This window comes from Microtus pennsylvanicus, chromosome 10 (genome assembly GCF_037038515.1).
Source record: "Microtus pennsylvanicus isolate mMicPen1 chromosome 10, mMicPen1.hap1, whole genome shotgun sequence".
NCBI classification, from domain to species: domain Eukaryota; kingdom Metazoa; phylum Chordata; class Mammalia; order Rodentia; family Cricetidae; genus Microtus; species Microtus pennsylvanicus.
Genome location: NC_134588.1, coordinates 53,982,260 through 54,001,459, shown reverse-complemented (window position 1 = coordinate 54,001,459; position 19,200 = coordinate 53,982,260). Strand labels below are relative to the sequence as shown.

The 19,200-nt window shown below is 41.8% G+C and overlaps 1 protein-coding gene, 1 long non-coding RNA gene and 9 other non-coding genes across 19 annotated transcripts in view; 1 reads left to right on the top strand and 10 right to left on the bottom strand.

Annotated features, from left to right (window-relative positions):
* Positions 1–1,704: 1,704 nt before the first annotated feature.
* Positions 1,705–6,243, bottom strand: LOC142858732 (uncharacterized). Of its 6 annotated transcripts, none has more exons than XR_012912075.1 (12): positions 5,922–6,058; positions 5,270–5,316; positions 5,056–5,084; positions 4,825–4,861; positions 3,874–3,946; positions 3,649–3,677; positions 3,354–3,391; positions 2,946–3,062; positions 2,707–2,759; positions 2,209–2,230; positions 1,972–2,024; positions 1,705–1,798 (listed from the first exon to the last, which is right to left on the bottom strand). It is a non-coding gene; the product is annotated as an uncharacterized LOC142858732 (long non-coding RNA). The 6 variants fall into 6 exon arrangements; XR_012912074.1 differs by having other exon boundaries at positions 2,946–3,024; positions 5,922–6,057; XR_012912072.1 differs by having other exon boundaries at positions 3,354–3,677; positions 5,922–6,243.
* LOC142859298 (small nucleolar RNA SNORD81) lies at positions 1,861–1,937 on the bottom strand. Its single transcript, XR_012912198.1, has one exon. It is a non-coding gene; the product is annotated as a small nucleolar RNA SNORD81 (small nucleolar RNA).
* LOC142859230 (small nucleolar RNA SNORD47) lies at positions 2,092–2,169 on the bottom strand. The gene has a single exon (XR_012912145.1). It is a non-coding gene; the product is annotated as a small nucleolar RNA SNORD47 (small nucleolar RNA).
* Positions 2,556–2,639, bottom strand: LOC142859233 (small nucleolar RNA snR60/Z15/Z230/Z193/J17). The gene has a single exon (XR_012912148.1). It is a non-coding gene; the product is annotated as a small nucleolar RNA snR60/Z15/Z230/Z193/J17 (small nucleolar RNA).
* LOC142859226 (small nucleolar RNA SNORD79) lies at positions 2,825–2,905 on the bottom strand. Its single transcript, XR_012912141.1, has one exon. It is a non-coding gene; the product is annotated as a small nucleolar RNA SNORD79 (small nucleolar RNA).
* On the bottom strand, positions 3,466–3,533 carry LOC142859245 (small nucleolar RNA SNORD78). Its single transcript, XR_012912159.1, has one exon. It is a non-coding gene; the product is annotated as a small nucleolar RNA SNORD78 (small nucleolar RNA).
* Positions 3,752–3,810, bottom strand: LOC142859232 (small nucleolar RNA SNORD44). The gene has a single exon (XR_012912147.1). It is a non-coding gene; the product is annotated as a small nucleolar RNA SNORD44 (small nucleolar RNA).
* LOC142859294 (small nucleolar RNA SNORD24) lies at positions 4,931–5,012 on the bottom strand. Its single transcript, XR_012912195.1, has one exon. It is a non-coding gene; the product is annotated as a small nucleolar RNA SNORD24 (small nucleolar RNA).
* Positions 5,156–5,217, bottom strand: LOC142859247 (small nucleolar RNA SNORD75). The gene has a single exon (XR_012912161.1). It is a non-coding gene; the product is annotated as a small nucleolar RNA SNORD75 (small nucleolar RNA).
* Positions 5,624–5,703, bottom strand: LOC142859231 (small nucleolar RNA SNORD74). Its single transcript, XR_012912146.1, has one exon. It is a non-coding gene; the product is annotated as a small nucleolar RNA SNORD74 (small nucleolar RNA).
* The window catches only part of Zbtb37 (zinc finger and BTB domain containing 37), a 30,602-nt gene continuing 17,529 nt past the window's right edge, over positions 6,128–19,200 (top strand). The window contains exons 1-4 of one of the 4 annotated variants that reach the window (XM_075988382.1): positions 6,128–6,338; positions 6,836–7,031; positions 8,317–9,273; positions 11,481–11,580. In XM_075988382.1, the coding sequence (XP_075844497.1) occupies positions 8,345–9,273; positions 11,481–11,580 (1,029 nt within the window). In that variant the 5' untranslated portion in view covers positions 6,128–6,338; positions 6,836–7,031; positions 8,317–8,344. Of the gene's footprint in view, positions 6,339–6,835; positions 7,032–8,313; positions 9,278–11,480; positions 11,581–19,200 lie in introns of those variants that run through there. The other 3 variants (XM_075988380.1, XM_075988384.1, XM_075988381.1) reach the window with 3 other exon arrangements.

Genomic DNA, 19,200 nt, shown 5'->3' with positions numbered 1-19,200 from the left:
TAATGATACTTGTCCTGGCTATTTTACAGAATCCATGTTGCCAGAATCAGTTGAGAAATGACTTGGAATACTGTAAAGCAGGGCTGGAAATGCACAAGGCATTTCCCTTTAACCCTTTTTTAATGATACTTGTCCTGGCTATTTTACAGATGTTAATGATGTTAATGATACTTGATGTTATGTATTAACTTGATGTTAATACAGATGTTAATGTTAATGATACTTGTCCTGGCTATTTTACAGAATCCATGTTGCCAGAATCAGTTGAGAAATGACTTGGAATACTGTAAAGCAGGGCTGGAAATGCACAAGGCATTTCCCCTTAACCCTTTTTTATAAAGTGATTCTCCCTGCTAAGCATTCAGATGAGCTTATTGGGGCCACTTATTCAAACCACCAGAGCAGCTCAGTGGTAAAGCACTTGTATAGAACACAACTTTTAGTTCAATCACCAGCATCATCCTGTTATACAGTGCTCATGTTGAGATGGAAGGACTAAAGAAAATGAGCACCTATTTGGCAACTAGTCCATTTTTGTTCCTATAAATTAAACAGGCTATTGGGATGTAACACTTCCCTGTAGGAAAGGTCACATTCTGTGTTCTGTAAGAAACGGAGGACCCTAAAGCCTCTGAGATGGCTCAGGTCCGCTCTTTCCAAGGTCCCGAGTTCAATTCCCAGCACGCAGAGGCTCACCATCTCCAACCATCTGGGGCCCTCTTTTGGCATGCAGGCATGTATGCAGTTCTGCATACAAAAAATTTTAGCACTTGTGAGACCAGCCTGATCTACACTGGGTATCTAAGGCTAAGGCAACACAATGAGTCCATTTCCAAAAAGATCTGTCAAGCAAGATGGCACCCTGGATAAGGGTGGTTGCCTTCAAATATGGAGAACTAATTTTTGTCCATTTAAAATTACATGGTAAAATGACTGGTCCTCCATCCACATGCAAACCTAACACATGAGAATCTAAAAATATGGAGTTGGCCTGGAATATTTTGTGAGGCAAGTGTGATGGATGGGGCAAATTAATCCTAGTACTGAAGGGACATGGAGATCCCCCAAACAGGGTCAGTCTATCAGAGCAACTGGGGAGTTACCCACCCCATCTCTGGTGGATTGGACTTCTTCTTTGCTCTATGAAGTCAACTCAAGGATGGACTCCATCTCAAGCCAGGGCAAGCTAGCAGGCTGATTGAACAAAACCATCCCAATATTGTTCCCAGTTGGACAGCAGACCATATATGCTGCAACCTACACACAATTTCGGCGGATATACACTTCCTTCTTACTGCTTTTTCCAACTCCTGAGAACCCACAGGCCAGGAGGGTTAAGCAGCACAGATGTTCACTTCTACTCTTTTCAAACCAATCCTCTAGTTTCATTCCCAGCTGTGCAGCCCAAATGCTTCCAATAACTAGTTTGCCTGCAGCCCTCACACCTCTTTTTCTAGTTGCCATCAACAGAACCCAGACCTTTTCAGTGCTATCAACTCAAGCAGGCACCACTACCTGCGAATATACCGAAGACCTAATCAAGGCCCATAGTTTACGAAACTTCCTTTTTTAAAAAGGAAGCTATAAGTCATGTGCTTGCTTTAAAAGCTCATCCTGAGAAAGGCTTAGGAACACATGTATAGACATAAACCCATGCCTGAACAATCTTCTCTACTTGTTCCTGTTAGAGAACCAAACAAACACTTTGTATTTAATTCCATTCAGTTTATTAACTTTTTGAAGTTAACTGATGGGAAAACATCCTGAGGTATAATCTTCTGAGTCTCCATCCAGTCACCTGCAACAGAGGTACCTGTTAGGCACATCTCCATATTTCCATTTAAATGTTAATTGTTAAGACAGAATATCAGATCTTTTACAATCATCAAGTAATCAGTGAGAGAGTTCAAGTTGTGGTGAGATCATCACATATTCTGTAGTAGATTCATGGTTAACATCTTCATTTCTCACCTTTTAAATAGTGAGGTGAAATTGCCAATCTGTCCACTTCTGCCATAGGAGCCCTATTAAAAAAAAACAAAACCTCATTTCTCTGGCTTAGACTACCTGTAGGCTACACATTACTATAGTAACCTCAGAAATAAAATGGAACGGTTTTAAAGTTGATATCACTTTTTATCATTTGGCAGAATCATCACATCACTGGTTACAGGCAATTATAATCTGTAAAAATCCAAGGTGACTTACCTTGAAATTCAAAATGAAGGATCTGTTTGAAGACAAGAAAAAAATTTTAGCCCAGAAACTTGAGCCATTCAGAACATTTTACTATTATTTGGGTATTGAATTTGAACAGTGTTTAGATTAGCTCTCAATCTTCTTGCCAGCATTTTATGTTTGAGATCTTGCCACCATACTTAGAAGACTGGCAATTAAAAAGCCTTGACAACCTTTATGATCTGGGATTGAGGCCAAAGCCCACACCAAGGTTCCATGTGCTTGTCATTGTCCTTCAGCCTTACAACCACAAAACCACACTTCTGTGTACTAAAATATTGCAAATTTCACAAAAATATTCCTTCAAACATTACAGCCAGATACATCAGATAGGAGCGAAAGACATAGGATTGTTCATCAGAGGTTATGTCTGCTGAACTATGTTATCATCACAGTATCGGCTTTCATTTAGAATAGCTCTTTTTAAAAAAACTCATCATGTATGTTTCATGAGCAAAGGACACTTACCTTCATGTAAAAGCTTCCTGGCGCCTTCAGTCAAGGAGAGCCATGCAAGACACCTGTAGAAATTCAACCCCGTTTATTAAGACATTCACAGCGTACACTTACTTAACAAATTCCTCAGTACTGTTTCAGCTTAAGAATCAGTCTTCAATCTTATTCAGAGAGATTCCCATCTGTTTAACTTTATACATCATTAACAGTAGTATTGTATTTCTAAGTAGTCTACAAAAAATATTCCTTACCTTCATTTAAAAGGTGAACTTAGAAGAGCAAAAACTGCTTCTCCAATGCACTCTTCTGGTATGTAGGCAGGATTCATACCTAAGAAAAAATACTTCTTTTAAAAGGCCAAGTTGGAGCTGAAAAAATTAAGGCAACATATGGTACTGAAGAAACACATGCATGGGGCTAGAGAGATGGCTCATTGGTTAAGAGCATTGCCTGCTCTTCCAAAGGTAGAGTTCAATTCCCAGCAACCACATGGTGGCTCACAACCATAATGATGTCTGGTCCCCTCTTCTAGCCTGCAAGCATACATGTGTAGACAGACTATTGTATACATTTTAAAAATCCCATGCATGTTCAAATTTACTGTTTAAATACTGTACACAACCCTCATTAGCACAAGAGTCAAGAAACTGGCTTCTTACCCAAGCAAGCCATCCAAATGAAAACATGCAACCAGTAGCTAGAATTAAAAGGGAAAACTTCTCACAGATATGTTAAGCATTATTTAATTATCCTTAATTGCTTGTGCCAGGGTTCTTCAGTGTTAAGATTTCTCTACAGGTTTTTTTTTCAGGTCAGACATTTGATCAACATCATTACAGAAACCCTGATTAGAGCACAGCAAACATCCACGAGACAGTCAATGTTGCTGTCTGGATCTACACAATCTTTGCATGCCCCTTTAAATTAGTAAAGTCACTGTTTCCCAATACTTACTTTCAAAGTTGTCCGAGTAATTCCATCACCTAGGAAGAAAAAAAAACAATTTTAGTATGGTCAAAGGCAGAATTAGTAGTGTGAAATGCTAACTAAGCCCGTTATCAGATAGAGCTAATTAAGACCTTCATGTTAGTCAGCATTTGCTTGTCATCATGCAGGCTGAGTTCACACAAAGGAGACACTTAACACATAGCAAGCAACATTTAAAGTATGCAACCATACCAAGCCATGTTTGCCCATTTATCTGCCATCTCCAACACTTCTCGCATTTCATCTTGTTTTTCCATTATAGCACCTACAATTTAAGAGGCAAAAAGAAATCTAGGTCAGTACAATCACCGGAAAACTGACACAAAATGGTATATTTGATTTATTCTGCAACTATGCACCACCACGATAGGATGTTTTAACAGCTCTGCTCATTCTGAAACTCACTGCACCACCACGATAGGATTTAACAGCTCTGCTCATACTGAAATTCACTTTGTAAGCTAGGCTGGCCTGAACTCACGACCATCCCTGCTTCTGCCTTCCTTGTGCAGGAAATTAAAATTACATGACTGGGCACTCTCTAAGGCCCAGAGCCCTCCAAATGGAGCTTCCCATACCATTCTGACATTGCACGAATAGCAATGTCGAGCTAACTCAAACCTCTTCGGACAGCTTTAAGCAACAGCAATGGCTTCAGGTATCTCTACAAGTACTCCATAAAATTGTCTGCATCAGCTGTTAGCTTGGGGGAAACCTCCCAGTTTCTACTCAGGTGGGAGTGGCACAGGCCTTTAATCCCAGGTGTAGACAGGGAGCTAAATTCAAGACCATCTTGGTCTATAGATCTAGTTCCAGGATTGTCTTCATCCCACACCCAGGGCAGCTAGCGTGCAGTAAAGATTGACTTCACAGCACCTAATAAGGTGAAAGCGACCCTGTTGGTGGCAGCAGTCTTTCGGAAGCATTAGCTAATGAGAATGTTTAACTGACCAATTATAAATGAGGATTGAGCTTGCTGAGGTCTAGCCCTTTAACCAACACTAAGAGACAGGCAGATCTGTGAATTAGGAGCTAGTTCAAAGTTAGTCCAAGCTACAGTTAAGCTCCCTGTATTTGCCAACCTTTCCTTTGTGCTAACAGATGTTTCAATGGGACATAAAGAAAAAAAAAAGCTTTTCTTACTCTGCACACCCATGGTTAATCCAACTTCTTTCAGTTCCTGGAAGGAAAACAGCCTAATGTAAAAATCTGTGCAGTCTGTCAGAAACCCCTTAGTCATGACCCTGTATGCCTCAGTTACAATCTTGGTGGTTTAAAGCTATCGTCATCCCACTGTCAAGAGTAGCAAATATAATGTCATCATTGTGGCACTGTTCCCTGAAAAGATTCACAAGGGTCCAATTCAGTACTTACCTCACTCTTCATCCCACTTTGCCAAAGATCTGGGAAAAAAAGATGGTAATATTAAGATCTCTTTCCAGCATTTATTTTCCCTTCCCTTTCTCCGAATTAAAGCCTCAGAACAGTGTTTTTCAGAAATCCCTTCTGTCCACTACTCTCATACCATCATGGGCTTTTTGGGTTGATAGTGTTTTAAGATATTCACCATATTTTATTTAATTCTTACCTGTCTGAATGATGCCAACGGTCCCAGAGAGGTACACGGCAACATATCTAAAGAAAACATGCTAGTTTAGACATGTTTAATTACACCAATTTTACACACAAAAAAAAGAATTAAAGCTCAGACTAGTGTTACTGTGGAAATACATCTTTGAGTATCTCCTTAAATTTCTACCGTATACCTTGCCTAAGACTGCGCTAGCGGCTTTGTTAATGGTCTCTCACAAAATCCCACTTTGAGCCAGTTGTTCACTAAAGCCTTTAACCTTGTGATTTTTTACAGTAAGATAGCATTGCAGTGCGTTCCTTAACCACACAATAAAGTCACTACAAAAGGCCCCGCGAGATGACTCAGCATGGTCCGCCATCAGAGTTGTTGGTATTCATCAACAAGGTCAGTTGTCCCTACCAACATAGCCTTCATCACAGCGAGAACACAGATGCCAAGTCTTCTATGGAGACTTTCCGTAAAAGAGCAAATTAAAAAAAGCTCAAAGTACCATTTTGGTTCGCGCATGCACGCAAAGCCAAATTCCCTTCAGCTTTAGAACCTTACAAGGGCATTACTGTCCGCCAAATCCCGCCAATTTGCGGTGGATCCAACCGCAATACACAAGGCCTGTGCAGACACCACACACGAACACGGTAAACCGTACCTGCCCCAAGTTAACTCCCAGCTCCGAAAGACCGATATGGCGGCTGAGTCCAGTATTTAAGCTCTCCGTGACGTCACGACGCACGGCCGTCCGCAGCGTGCGTCCACAGAAGTCCCTCCCAGACACTCAGACTCCTCCTCAAGCCCCACCTCCTTCCCACCCTCCAGTCCTCCCGCTGGCCCCGCCCTACAAGGCCCGAGGGCGGAGTCCGCGCGATCACGTCAGCCCGGCCCCTGCCTCCCTTTGGAGTCAGGGTTGAGGGGAGGGGGCTCCCGTCAGGAAAGCGCTGGGGGAGGGGCGGCGTGAGGGTGACTGATTTCCTTCCGGCACGCCGCCCGCTCCGGAGGAGGGGGGGGCGGGGGGTTTCACTTCCGGGACGGTGTTCCGGCCCATTCCGGCCCATTTCCACCCCCGGAGGTAGGTGCTGCTCCTTGACTGGGCTCGGGCTCCGCACCCCCGTTAGCCTACACCCGACGCTCCTCGGCCGCGTCTCGGCTGCAGCCCGCTCCCGGGGCGTTCGGCCGCCCCGCCCCACCTCCCCCCCCCCAGCACTCGGCGACCTCCCCCCACACACACTCACACACACTCCCTGGCTCGGGGCTGCTGAGCTCGCGGGCCCGCCCCCTGCCAGCCCCTCCCTCAGGACCCCGCGGCGGGGACACACCCAGACACACCCCCACCGCGGCCGCCTCCGCCGCCCTGCACCGGGTCCCGGGGCGCCGCCCCCTTCCCCCTCCAGCGCCTCACCTGAGCGCCCGCTCCTCCGCTCGCTCCTCCTGCTCTCTTTTCCCGGGTTCTGTGCCATCTCCCCGCTTAGCCAGGTCTCCCTTTTCCCGTGCTCCCTTGACACACACGGAAGCCGCTTCCGTACCTGACTGGCCAACCCCAAGCGTTCCCGATTCTCCCTTTTACAGCTCTCGCCCCTCCAGGGCCGACGCTAGAGAAAGACTTTACTCCAGGGGCTTCTTCCTCACTGGGGAATTGCTGGAAAGAGCAAACAAAAAGGCGCTGGTGTAGGCTCCAAAATAAACATCTGAATTCGTGATGGCATCGACAGAGGCTCTTAATGGATTAAAAGTTTCAAAACAAACAATAACGCTTTGGAAAAAGGTCAGATTGGCTAAAGTTGCTTCTTGAAAGCGGTGTTTGCACTTCCCTGTTTTACTTATTGTGTTGTCAATGTGGGGTGATAATGTGAGTCTGTTAGGACCGCTTCCTGGTGTGTTGTGTAGTCTCATAAATTTAGAGGCAGATTGGATGCACAGCGAGCCAAAATCATTGTGATATCCCCGAGCTACCCTCAACTAACTGAGACCGTTTGATGCAGTTGCAGTCTGTCAGTGTAAAATTTTAGGCTTTATTCTCGTCAGCTGTGGAAAACCAACTTCATGAATTTAAGTAATAGTACCACTTTGGAATCCCCAACCTCAAGTTTGTTGGATAAAGAAAGATTTACCTAGTTTTTGCCTAGCCTGGCATGGGGGCGGCACACTTTTAATCTCCGCAGAGGCAGTCAGATCTCTGATTTCGAGAGCAGCCTGATCTATCTACATAGTGAGTTTCCAGGAATAGCCCGTCTCAAATAAATGCCAGCTGTGGTGTCTTAGTCCCAGCACTCGGGAGGCGGAGGCACGTAGGTCTCTGAGTTCCATATGCAGAGCAGGTTCCAGGACAGCCGGGGCTAGCTACATAGAGAAACCCTGTCTTGAAAAAAAAAGTGATAATACTGACCATTCACATAGGAAATTAGTCCCTTAAACAGCCTGTGCCACATGTAAATCATAATCAACCTGCATATAATTACATTTAATTTATTTATGTTGCATATAATTTATTTTCTCTAGAAAAAACTAATGAATTTTTGTATTCAGTCTGAAATTCTTCTGTTTGATAGCCCTCCTTGATAAACTCCTTTCTTGACGTTATATAGCTTATTAATAAAGTCTGGTTGTAGCGTATGTTTTTAGCAGTCTAGCAATCACTTTTTGTTGTTGTTTTGATTGTATTTTACTGTGAAGTCTAAAACACCTCTTGCCAGGCTTAGCAGCTCACACTAACCCTAGCACTGGAGGTGGGATCAGGAGAGTCACCACAAGCTTGAGGGCTGCCTTAGAATGAGACCTTGTTTCTAACAAAACAAAACACCTGCTGGTAATTCCTATTACTGCGTCCAGGCATCGTGAGGAAGGCACCTCTTCATACATGGAGATTTCAGTTTTTCTTCTGAGACAAGTTTTCATTTATGTAGTCAAGACTCAAGATTCTCCTGCCTCAGTGCACCAGGAGTGTACCTGGCACTCCTGGCCAGGAGATTTTACATTTTTAGGGATGTTTAAACTAGAAAGCACAAAGGGAATAAAGATGGTGCTAAGAATATGGTTTGCTCTCTCAGCAGGGTTGAATGTCTGCCTGTACTTCCAGGCATGACCATGGAGAAAAGTGGGAACATACAATTGGAGATCCCCGACTTCAGCAACTCTGTTCTGAGCCACCTCAACCAGCTGCGAATGCAAGGCCGTCTCTGTGATATCGTGGTCAACGTGCAAGGACAAGCTTTTCGGGCTCACAAAGTAGTTCTGGCTGCCAGCTCTCCTTATTTCCGGGATCACATGTCCTTGAATGAAATGAGTACTGTGTCCATTTCTGTCATCAAGAACCCTACTGTTTTTGAACAGCTCCTTTCTTTCTGTTACACAGGACGGATATGCCTGCAACTAGCAGACATTATCAGCTACCTAACAGCTGCTAGTTTTCTGCAGATGCAGCATATTATAGACAAATGTACACAGATCCTAGAGGGCATTCATTTCAAAATTAATGTGGCTGAGGTGGAAGCAGAATTAAGTCAGACAAGGACAAAGCACTCAGAGACACCTCCAGAGTCTCACAGGGTTACACCACCTCTAAACCGCTCACTTAGCCCACGACATAATGCTGCAAAGGGAAACTGGAGAGGACAGGTGAGTGCTGTGCTGGATATCAGAGAGCTCAGTCCCCCTGAGGAGTCCACCAGTCCTCAGATAATTGAGCAGAGTTCTGATGCAGAGAGCCGGGAGCCCATTCTTCGGATCAACAGAGCAGGGCAGTGGTATGTGGAGACAGGAATAGCAGACCAAGGGGCGCGGAGCGGTGATGAAGTTAGGGTTCTTGGAGCGGTGCACATCAAAACTGAAAATCTGGAGGAGTGGCTTGGGCCCGAGAATCAGCCTTCTGGAGAAGATGGAAGTAGTGCAGAAGAAGTCACGGCCATGGTGATTGACACCACAGGCCATGGTTCTATAGGACAGGAAAGTTACACTTTAGGGTCTTCAGGAACCAAGGTAGCTCGGCCAACCAGCAGTGAAGTTGACAGGTAAGTTTTGCTTTCCTATTTAAAACTATTGTGTAAACATAATTAAATGAGCCTTCTGTGTTACAGAGAGCATTTTTCTTACCTGATGTTCCTATTCAAGTTACTTTGGGAGACTGGAAATATGTCAGAAGACTTCCATTATTTTCTCAAAGCAGGAAGCTCCTGGTTCTGAAGTACTCATGATGTTATGAGAACTGTGGTAAAAATCAGCTACTACCATGAATCAGATAGCACCTGCAGCCACTCTAGGATCAGTTACTGCCAGGGCTTTCTGGACTCTAGGCAAGGAGCCGATTGTCAGAAGGTGCCTAGTAACATTGCCCTTTCTCTGTAGAGCACCACACAGGTAGGTAACCTTGGGGAGTTTTACTTTCCTTGTAGCAGTGTGTGTTATTTCCATTTGCCCTTACCTACCAAATTAGAGTCTGGCGCCATCAGTGATTGTTCTTTGCAGATTAGAGTAATATAGTACAGTAAAAACTTTTTGAATTTTTTCAAGTGTCACCTCACCTAGTGATGTTTCCCTTGGATCCGCTACTGCCCTAGGCCTGAGTGTCCTACCCCTACTGCCCCACCACCCCCGTGCTGCCATGGCCTATGGTCGTCACTGTTTTCTTCCTAATGTATTAAATCTTAGAACATTTTCTTTTGATGGAAAAAGCACTGTCTTTCATCTAGTCAACTGAAAGAAAAATGTTATTAGTTTAGATTGGTAGCTTTGTCTGTTCTTTTTTTTCTCTCTCTCACTTTTTTATTGAGAAAAGATTTCTGTAGCTCAAGTTTTTTGAAATTCAGGGCAGTCCTCCTGCCTCAGCCTCCTCAGTTCTGGGATTACTGGCATGAGCTACCATATTTGGATTTCGTTGTTATTGTTGGTTGTGTTTTGGTTTTGAGATAGGTTTTTTTTCTTGTGTGTATAGCCCTGACTGTCCTCGAGCTCACTGTGCAGACCAGGCTGTCCTGGAACACAGATAATCCAACTGCCTCTGCCTCCCGAATTTTGGAATTAAAGTTGTGTACCACCACCACCCAGCTTTGAGGCAGAGTCTCACTCCATAGCTCAAGATGGTCTATTGCTTACTATGTAGCCTAGGCTAGCCTCAAACTCATGCATTCTTCCGACCTTATGCATCCAGGCCTAGATTACAAGCTAATTTATTCTTGAAATAGATTGAAATGGGTAAAGGCACTTAGAGCCTGACCATCTGAGTTCAATCCCTGGAGCCCACATGGTAGAAGGAAAGAACGGACTCTAGTAAGTTATTGTCTGACCTCTACACATATGCTGGCACGTATATGCTTCATAAACAAATAAATAAATTTGAAATTGATCTTCGGAACAAAACCAACGAATTCATTTCTTTGGTTTATAACTAATGTAGACATTTAGTAGGAGATTTTAGCCACATAGATGGTCTTGGTTTGAGTATTTCCCATTATGTGACCTTAATAGTCTAAATATTCTTGAATACAGAATATATATTCATCCCCAGTGTTAGAAACTGTTGTCCTATATTAGAACTATATCAGAAGTAGTACCTTCTTAAATGGAAAAAAAAAGCTTTAGTCTATATGAACTATGAGTAGATTACCATAAGAAGAAAGAGCCAAAACCCCAATAGTTAACATAAAAGAACTGAAATTGTGTCAGGCATAATGAAACATGCCTGGAATCCTAGCACTTGGGGTGTTGAACCAGAAGGATTGCTATAAATTCAGGACAACTTTGGAGCCTGTACCAGACCCCCCCAAAGGCTTCATAACAGAACCATAGCTCATAGAAGCAAAACAAAACTACGGACTGGGTTTCATACATGTTTTTATTCCCTTTACAGTGCTTACTAGGATAGAAAGCTTGTATTTAGTCTTATCTTCACCTTCTCATATGGTCTGGTTTTTTTGTTTTTTGTTTTTTTTTTTTTGGTTTTTCAAGACAGGGTTTCTCTGTGGTTTTGGAGCCTGTCCTGAAACTAGCTCTTGTAGGCCAGGCTGGTCTCGAACTCACAGAGATCCGCCTGCCTCTGCCTCCCAAGTGCTGGGATTAAAAGCGTGCGCCACCACCGCCCGGCATATGGTCAGTTTGTCACTTTGAAAATATTTCTGTTTGATTTAGTCCCATTCCTCAGCTATAAGATAGAGGAGAAACAGCATTCAAGTTCTTTGGCACTACTTGTCTATTGGTCCCCTTTATGCTCCTTTTCCAACAGATTTAGTCCCTCCGGCAGTGTTGTTTCCATGACAGAAAGATACAGAGCCAGAAGTGAGTCTCCTGGGAGAGTGGATGAGCCTAAGCAACTTAGCTCCCAGGTATGTAGTTTTGGATTTAGGGTTGCTGTGTTGGTGGAAGAACTTGTCACTGAATAAACAGAACATAATGAATAAGAAAGGTATAGGACAAACAACAGTGGCCCTGTTGCATACTGGATTTGATATATATTAGTTTTTTATTAATCTTACTTGTGATCATGCTAGAATTAGAATTTGAGATGTAGAAAGAAAAAAAAATAACTGTGGGGGTGGAATTATGAATGGCTCAGCTGTTGAAGGTACTTACGCTCTTGCTGAAAATACTAGTTTGGTTCCCAGTACACAACCATCTCTAACTCCAGTTCCAGTGCCTTCTTCCTCTGACCTCTGCAGACACCAGGCACATTTATGTTCCATGTGTGTCTGTGTGTGTGTGTGTGTGTGTGTGTATGTGTGTGTAGGCAAAGCACTCCTACACAAAAATAAGTTTTTTTAAAAAATGTGGAATTTTTTCTGATTGTAGATATACCTGAGAGTAAAATTAATTCCTTAACCTTATACTTTTGAGTCATTTAGAACTTAGATTAAAAATAATTTGATTTAGGCTATGTAGGGAATATATATATAGTTGTTAGTCTATGTAATACTTATTTTGTACATATAAGTAAATTGCTTATGCATTTCTATGTATTTATTCTTTTGTATGTATGTATCTTTTTATGTATTTGCATCCTGAATCTTCTATCATACTACAGAGTTCTAAAGGCTAGATGTGGTGGTGCACAACTCTAATCCCAGCACTTGGGAAATAGAGGAGGCAGAATTGCTGCAAATTTGAGGCCAGCCTAAGCTGCTTTTAATAAGTTCCTAGCCAGCGAGTGCTGTAGAGTAAAACCCCATCCTTAAAAACACAAAGACTCATGAAAATGATGTTTTCTTTATTCTTCCCAACTCTCCTTAGCTATTGAAGTGATCAGTTGACATTTTTGTTTGTCTTTTACAGACCTTTAATACTGAGAATTGATTTTTTTCAAAGCTGTAACAACATAGAACACAATAAATTAGAAACTTTAGTCCGTAAAAAGGAAAACAAGTCTGCCTAACTTCAGACAGATCTCTGTGAGTTCGAGGCCAGCCTGGGCTACAAAGTGAGTTCCAGGACAGACTCTAAAGCTACACGAAGAAACCCTGACTTGGGAAAAAAAAAAAAGATTGCCTAACTTTTAGGAGGCAGAGGAAGGTCCTCTATGAGTTCGAGGGCAGCCTAGTCTATAGAGCGAGTACCAGGACAGGCTTCAAAGATTCACAGAGAAATTCGGTCTCAAAAAAACTTTAAAAAAAAAAGGTTGCCTACCTTGCAGACATGACAGCACTGGGGAGCAGAGGCAGGTGGATGGATCTCTGTCATTTAGAAGCCAACCTGGTCTACATAGCAAATTCCAAACCAACCAGGACTAGATGGTAAGACCCTACCTTAAAAAAAAAAAAAAAGATAGCTTATTTAACCTCCATTACAATGTCTTGTTATCTAAGCCACTGGATATATTTTTTGTGTATATTGGTATAGTACTGGCAGTAAGATATTGTTACACACTAAATTTTTTAGTTTTGGGGGTTTTTTGTTGTTGTTGTTATTAGTGGTGGTAGTGATGTTTTGAGGCAGGGTTTCCTTAACCCAGGCTGACCTCAAACACGATCCTCCTGACTTTGCCTCTCTGAACTTGGATTTCAGATGTATGCCAATATACTGCATTACTTTTTAGTTTTGATTTGAGTGGTAGAGAAAATGTTAAGAGCTAAGTGGGAAAGTAATAAGAATGCTTTTTCTCCCCATCTCTCAAATCTTGTATAATAGCATGCAAATGTAACTAGTTATGCAGATAACAGTGATTAGGGCAGATATTATCAGCCTTATAGACTAATCATACAAATGTCCTAAAAGAATACAAGTACTGGGGGCTAGAGAGATGGCTCAGAGGTTAAGAGCATTGCCTAAAAGAATACAAGTACTTACAGGCATTTATAAGACTTAGTGTCCACATAATGCAGGTACAGTTAAACAGATGTGTATTCGTGTGTGAAGGTACTTGTTGTGCAGAGAGTGATTCACACATATATGCGGAACATATATGCGGAGGTTAGAAGTAAACCTAGACCTTTTACCTTGATTTTTCTTGAAAGGGTCTCTAACTGGCCTCAGATTCAAAGGCTCTGCTAGGCTGGCTATCCAGGGATCCCTGTTTGTCTCTTCATTCCTAGGGCTGGAATTAAAAACTCGTGCCGCCACACCCAGCTTTTTTACATAGGTTCTGAGAATTGAATTTAGTCCTAAAGTTTGCATGACATGTAAGTACTTTACTGACTGAACCATCTCCCCAGCTGTGGGGTTTTTTTTTTCTTCTAACTAAGCAGATTTTAAATGCAGCTTCTATCTTCCCTTTTCTTCCTCTTCATTAAGAAAAAGATTTATTTTTAATTATCTGTATCTATGTGTAATTTTTTACACATGAATACAAGTGCTTACAGAAGCCAGAAGAGGGCCTTGGTGCCTGCAGTGGTTTGAATGAGAATGGCCCCCTAGGCGCATGTAATTGACTGCTTAGTCCCGGTTGTGGATTAGGAGGTGTTGCCTTGGAGGAGAGGTGTTACTGAGGGTAGGCTTTGAGGTTTCAAAAGTCCACACCTGGCCATCTGGCTCTCTGCCTCCTATGTAAGGGTTGGATCAGATGTGAACTCTCAGCCCCTACTACAGCACCATGCCTGTTATAATCCCGACTGTGATCATGAAATTGTAAGCAAGCCCCCAATTAAATGCTTTATCGTATATGCTGCCTTGGCAATAGTGTTTCATCACAGCAGTAGTAACCCTAAGACACCTCCAGGAGTTCAAGAGGTTCTGGATGCTGGGAATAGAACTCAGGACCTCTAGAAGAACAACAAATGCTTTTAACTACTGGGCCATATGTCTAGCTCCATCCTTCCCTATTTTGAGATAGGAAACTATGTTGCCCAGGCTGTTCTCTAACTCTGGGTTAAAAATCTGCCTGCCTTAGTTTCTCCAAGTAACTGGGGCTGCTATTATACACTACTCTGTCAGGATTTAAATGTTTTTGAGTTTTGCCTCAGCCTCCCAAATGCTGGAATTAACAAAAATACAACACCATCATGGCCTAAATGTAATTTTTTATAGCACAAATCTAATTGGTCCTAATAATAAAAACCTGGAGTCAGATATTAGGGGATGGAAGCTGAAAGATACAGCCACTAGTTCTTAACTCTGCAAAATCCTCAGATCGAAATGGGTATCCTGTCTCAGACTGAATCCTGAGCTCTTGTCTCCTCCTGCTTTATATTCCTCTCTCCGCCTAGCCATATCACTTCCTGTTTCTACCTTCTTAGTGCTAGGATTAAAGGTGTGAGCAACCACTTCGCTCTGTTTGTCTTTTAGACTGAGATATACAGATCTCTGTCTCCGAGCGCTGGGATTAAAGGTATGTGCCACCATTGCCTGGCCTCTATGGCTAACTAGTGTGGCTAGCTCTGCACTCTGATCTTCAGACAAGCTATATTTGTTAAAACACAAGCAAAATTTCACCAGTTTTCAATTGTAATTAGGATAGAAATAATATTGGATTACGTAAGGGTGTTTACCTGACTAGAACAAAAGAGATAGTCTATAAAGAAATAGAATGTAAATAGTACTACATACTGCTAATGCAGTGGCTCCTCAGGTGAGGACAAGCCTGGCAACCTGACCACATGGTGAAAGGACAAAACTGGGTGCTGTAAACTGTCCTCTAACCTCCATACACATCACATACATTCTCTCTCCCTCCCTCCCTCCCTCCCTCCCCCTTCCCACTATAAGTAGATTTAATCTTAAGATTTTTAAGAAAAATTTTATAGCTGGGGGACAGTGCCCAAGGAGTCTGTCTGATACTGTAGGTGTTGAGAACTGAATACAGGTTTTCTGGAAGAACAGCAAATACTGTTAACCACCAAGCCATCTCTCCCTAATAAATGTAATTTAAAAAAAAAAAAGTACTATCTAGAAATGATTCAAAGGATAAAATACATCTATACATTTTAATATATAAGAAGATGTATTATGGTAAATCCACTTACCAGTTATTTCCCTATGCCACAGAAGACCAAAGCGAAGCAAAGATTTATATTTGCTTGTGTGTGTGTATGTGTGTGTGTGTGTGTGTGTGTGTGTGTGTGGTGTGTGTGGGGTGGTGGATGGATATCAGGACAGCTTGCAGGAGTTGGTTCTCTTCCAACATGTGGGCCACTGGGAATCAGCTTAGGTTGTCAGGCAGGAAGGCCCTTGACCTGCTAAGATATCTCAACTGGCCAACTTACATTATTATGAACAACAAAAAAACAGAAAACTAATGTATTGAAAATCCTGGAGCAACTGGGCAATGGTGGCACACATGTTTAATCCCAGCAGTTGGAAGGTAGAGGCAGGCAGATCTCTCTGAGTTCCAGAACAACCTATTCTACAGAGTGAGTTCCAGGACAGCCAGAGCTTACAGAGAAACCCTGTCTCAAAAAATCAATAAATCAATCTATCAATCATTCAAAACAAGAAAATACTGGAGCAACCAGGCAGTGGTGGTGTACACCTTTAATCCCAGTACTTAGGAACAAAGGCAGGCTGATTTCTCTGAGTTTGAGACCAGCCTGGTCTAGAGAGTAAGTTCCAAAACATCCAGGGCTACACAAAGAAACCATGTCTCAGGAAAAAAACAAAACAAAACTGGAGCTGTAGCTCAGTGGCAGAATAGAACACCTGTCTTGAAGACATGAAACCTAGGCTCAATGCCCAACATGTAAAAAAAGAAGAAAACAAAAGTTTTACCTAACATGTATTAGGTTCTGCATTTGATCTTAAAAAAAAAACCAAAACAAAACAAAAACTGGGACCAGCAGGATGGATCAGCTGGTAAAAGCCCTTGCTGACAATCCTGATGACCTGAATTCCTTCCCCAGCACCCACATGACAGAAGGAGAAAATAGAGTCCCCCAAGTTGTCTTCTGACTTCTGTGCACATAGTTTATGAAAATGCAATAAAAGATTTCTAACTCATTGATAGACTAGACTCTGACTGTAAAGATACCAAAGTTACTTCTTAAAAACATTTTCTTTTTTTTCTACCACTGGAAAGTTACCACTACCACTTGGCTAATTATCCATGTAAGTTACAGTCTTTCCAGCTCAGCTGTCCCACTAAGCAGCATTTGCTGTCTATTTTGACTTGTAGACTTCTCAGTGCATACTATAACTAGATCAGATTCTGTCTTTAGTCTGAGATTCCTCATTCTTGTGAATCCACTGAAAGCCCCACTCCCAAGTTCTCCTAAATGTCTTTTGATCCTTTTTTCTTAAACAACTATTATAGCATTTCACACACTGTGCATTATTTTTCCTTTTTTTGGGTGGGAGGCAAACACTCTGCACCAAGGAAAATCCCTAGCCTCTTACCTTTTCCTGATTCTCTACTAATTCATATAAATTATTTCTTTCCTGTTTGAATTTGTGTTAGTTATCATTGTTATTGAACTAAAGTGCTCAAGTGTATTAGTTCATTCAGTGCTCAACACAGCCTCTGCAGGAAATGATTAAGAAAACTAAGGATAATAAATGGAACTCAGATTTGAACCCAGGGCACTCTTAACTGTTATGTGATGTAATGCTTTCAGATTTTTCCAAAGTACCTGAGTTTGATAATATAATACCATCCACACAGGCGACTAAGCAGGAAGATATCTTGAGCTAGGAATGTTTGGGGCTATCCCGGTCAATACATTGAGATTCTGTTGCAAAAATAAGGTTTTGTTTTTGAGATCAGGTCTCACATGTAGTCCTGACTGACCTTGAATTTCTGGTAATCTGCCTGTGTCTACTTCAGTGCTGGAATTACAGATTACAAGTATGAGCCATTATGTCCTTTTAAGGTTCTTAAAACTATATCTCAAGGTACTATTAGCAATTTTTAATCTCAATCCTACAAAATTGGAACAACATGTGATGTCCTTTTTATGAATGGAAAAACTGAACCCCAGAGAAATTCCTGTGTTTTGTCCTTGGTCACTTAGGATTATTAGTAAGATTCTTCCTATTCTTTCTGTGAGTTCTGTTTTGATGACCCAGGAAAATTAATAAAAATTCTTTGTGAAACAACTCAAAAGCTAGATGCTATAGATCATAGTCTGTTCTCCTCGTGGGGGAAGTTGAGGTAAGAAGATTGCCAAAAGTTTAAGACCAGCCTGGGCGGCTACATAGTGAAACCCTGTCTGAAAAAAAAAAAACCATCAACCTTGATTTTATGTACTGATTTCTAGATCTGCTGAGGAGCTGCCTCCTTCGGAAATGCTGAAAAGTCCCGTCAGGCTAGCATGTGAGAAAGAGACAAAAGATTGCTTTTAGGAACTAAAGCTTATGGAATTGCTAACTAGTTGAATCTTTCTCTAGTTAATACAATATTTCCTTTGTATTAATACCTTGGCTTCTGTTCAAAATTGTAATTATTTTCTGCATGATTTTGTTTAAGAAAATTGACTGTAATGACTTTAGTAGTCAACAGCTCCCCCCGAAAAATTAGTAATTTTTTAAAAAATATTTATTTATTTATTATGTATACAATATTCTGTCTGTGTGTATGCCTGCAGGCCAGAAGAGAGTACCAGGCCTTACTATAGATGGTTGTGAGCCACCATGTGGTTGCTGGGAATTGAACTCAGGACCTTTGGAAGAGCAGGCAATGCTCTTAACCGTTGAGCCATCTCTCCAGCCCCCAAATTAGTAATTTCTGAATAGTGATATTTAACATAGAATTTTGAGCTAAAGGTGTTTATCACTCAAAAACATATTTTAAGGTTTATTTTTATTGGTTTATTTACTATTTATTAGACAGAGTTGACTATGTAGTCCTGCTTGGCCTCAAACTCAAAGAATGCTACCAGTCTCTGCCTTTCAAGTTTTGGGATTAAAGATATGCACCACCATGCCCTGCTTTATTATTTTTTTTAAATTATGCTTATTTCTGTGGTTGGGGGCTATGTGCAGATGCCTACAGAAGCCAGAAGCTTCAGATGCCCATGGATCTGGAGCTACAGACAGTTGTAAGCCACAGACGTGGGTGCTAGGAGCCAAACTGATCCTCTGCAGGAGTTATGTACACTCTTAACAACTAAGCCATCTTTCCAGACCCCAATCTAAAATTTCATAAGTTACTTGTTTAAAAGAATTTATTCTTGGCCAGGCGATGGTGGTGCACATCTTTAATCCCAGCCCTTGGGATTAAGGATTTCTGTGAGTTCAAGGCCTGTCTGGTCTACAGAACAAGTTCCAGGTCAGGCTCCACAACTAGGTAGAGAAACCCTGTCTCAAAAAACAAAACAAATAAACAAAGAATATGTTCTTATCCTTCCAGCTTTCAGATGGGAAAAGCCCATGTCTTCAGCCAATTTAGCCTGAAATCACTTAAAGCTTTTTAGTTTTTAGGAGGCCAGAGAGATAACTCAGTGGTTAAAAGAACTGACTGCTCTTCCAGAGGACCCAGATTCAATTTCTAGCATCCGCAAGGTACTCAACAACTGTGACTCCAGTTCTAGGGGACCTGATACCCACTTCTGGTCTCCAGAGCACATTCACACATGGTGCATAGACAT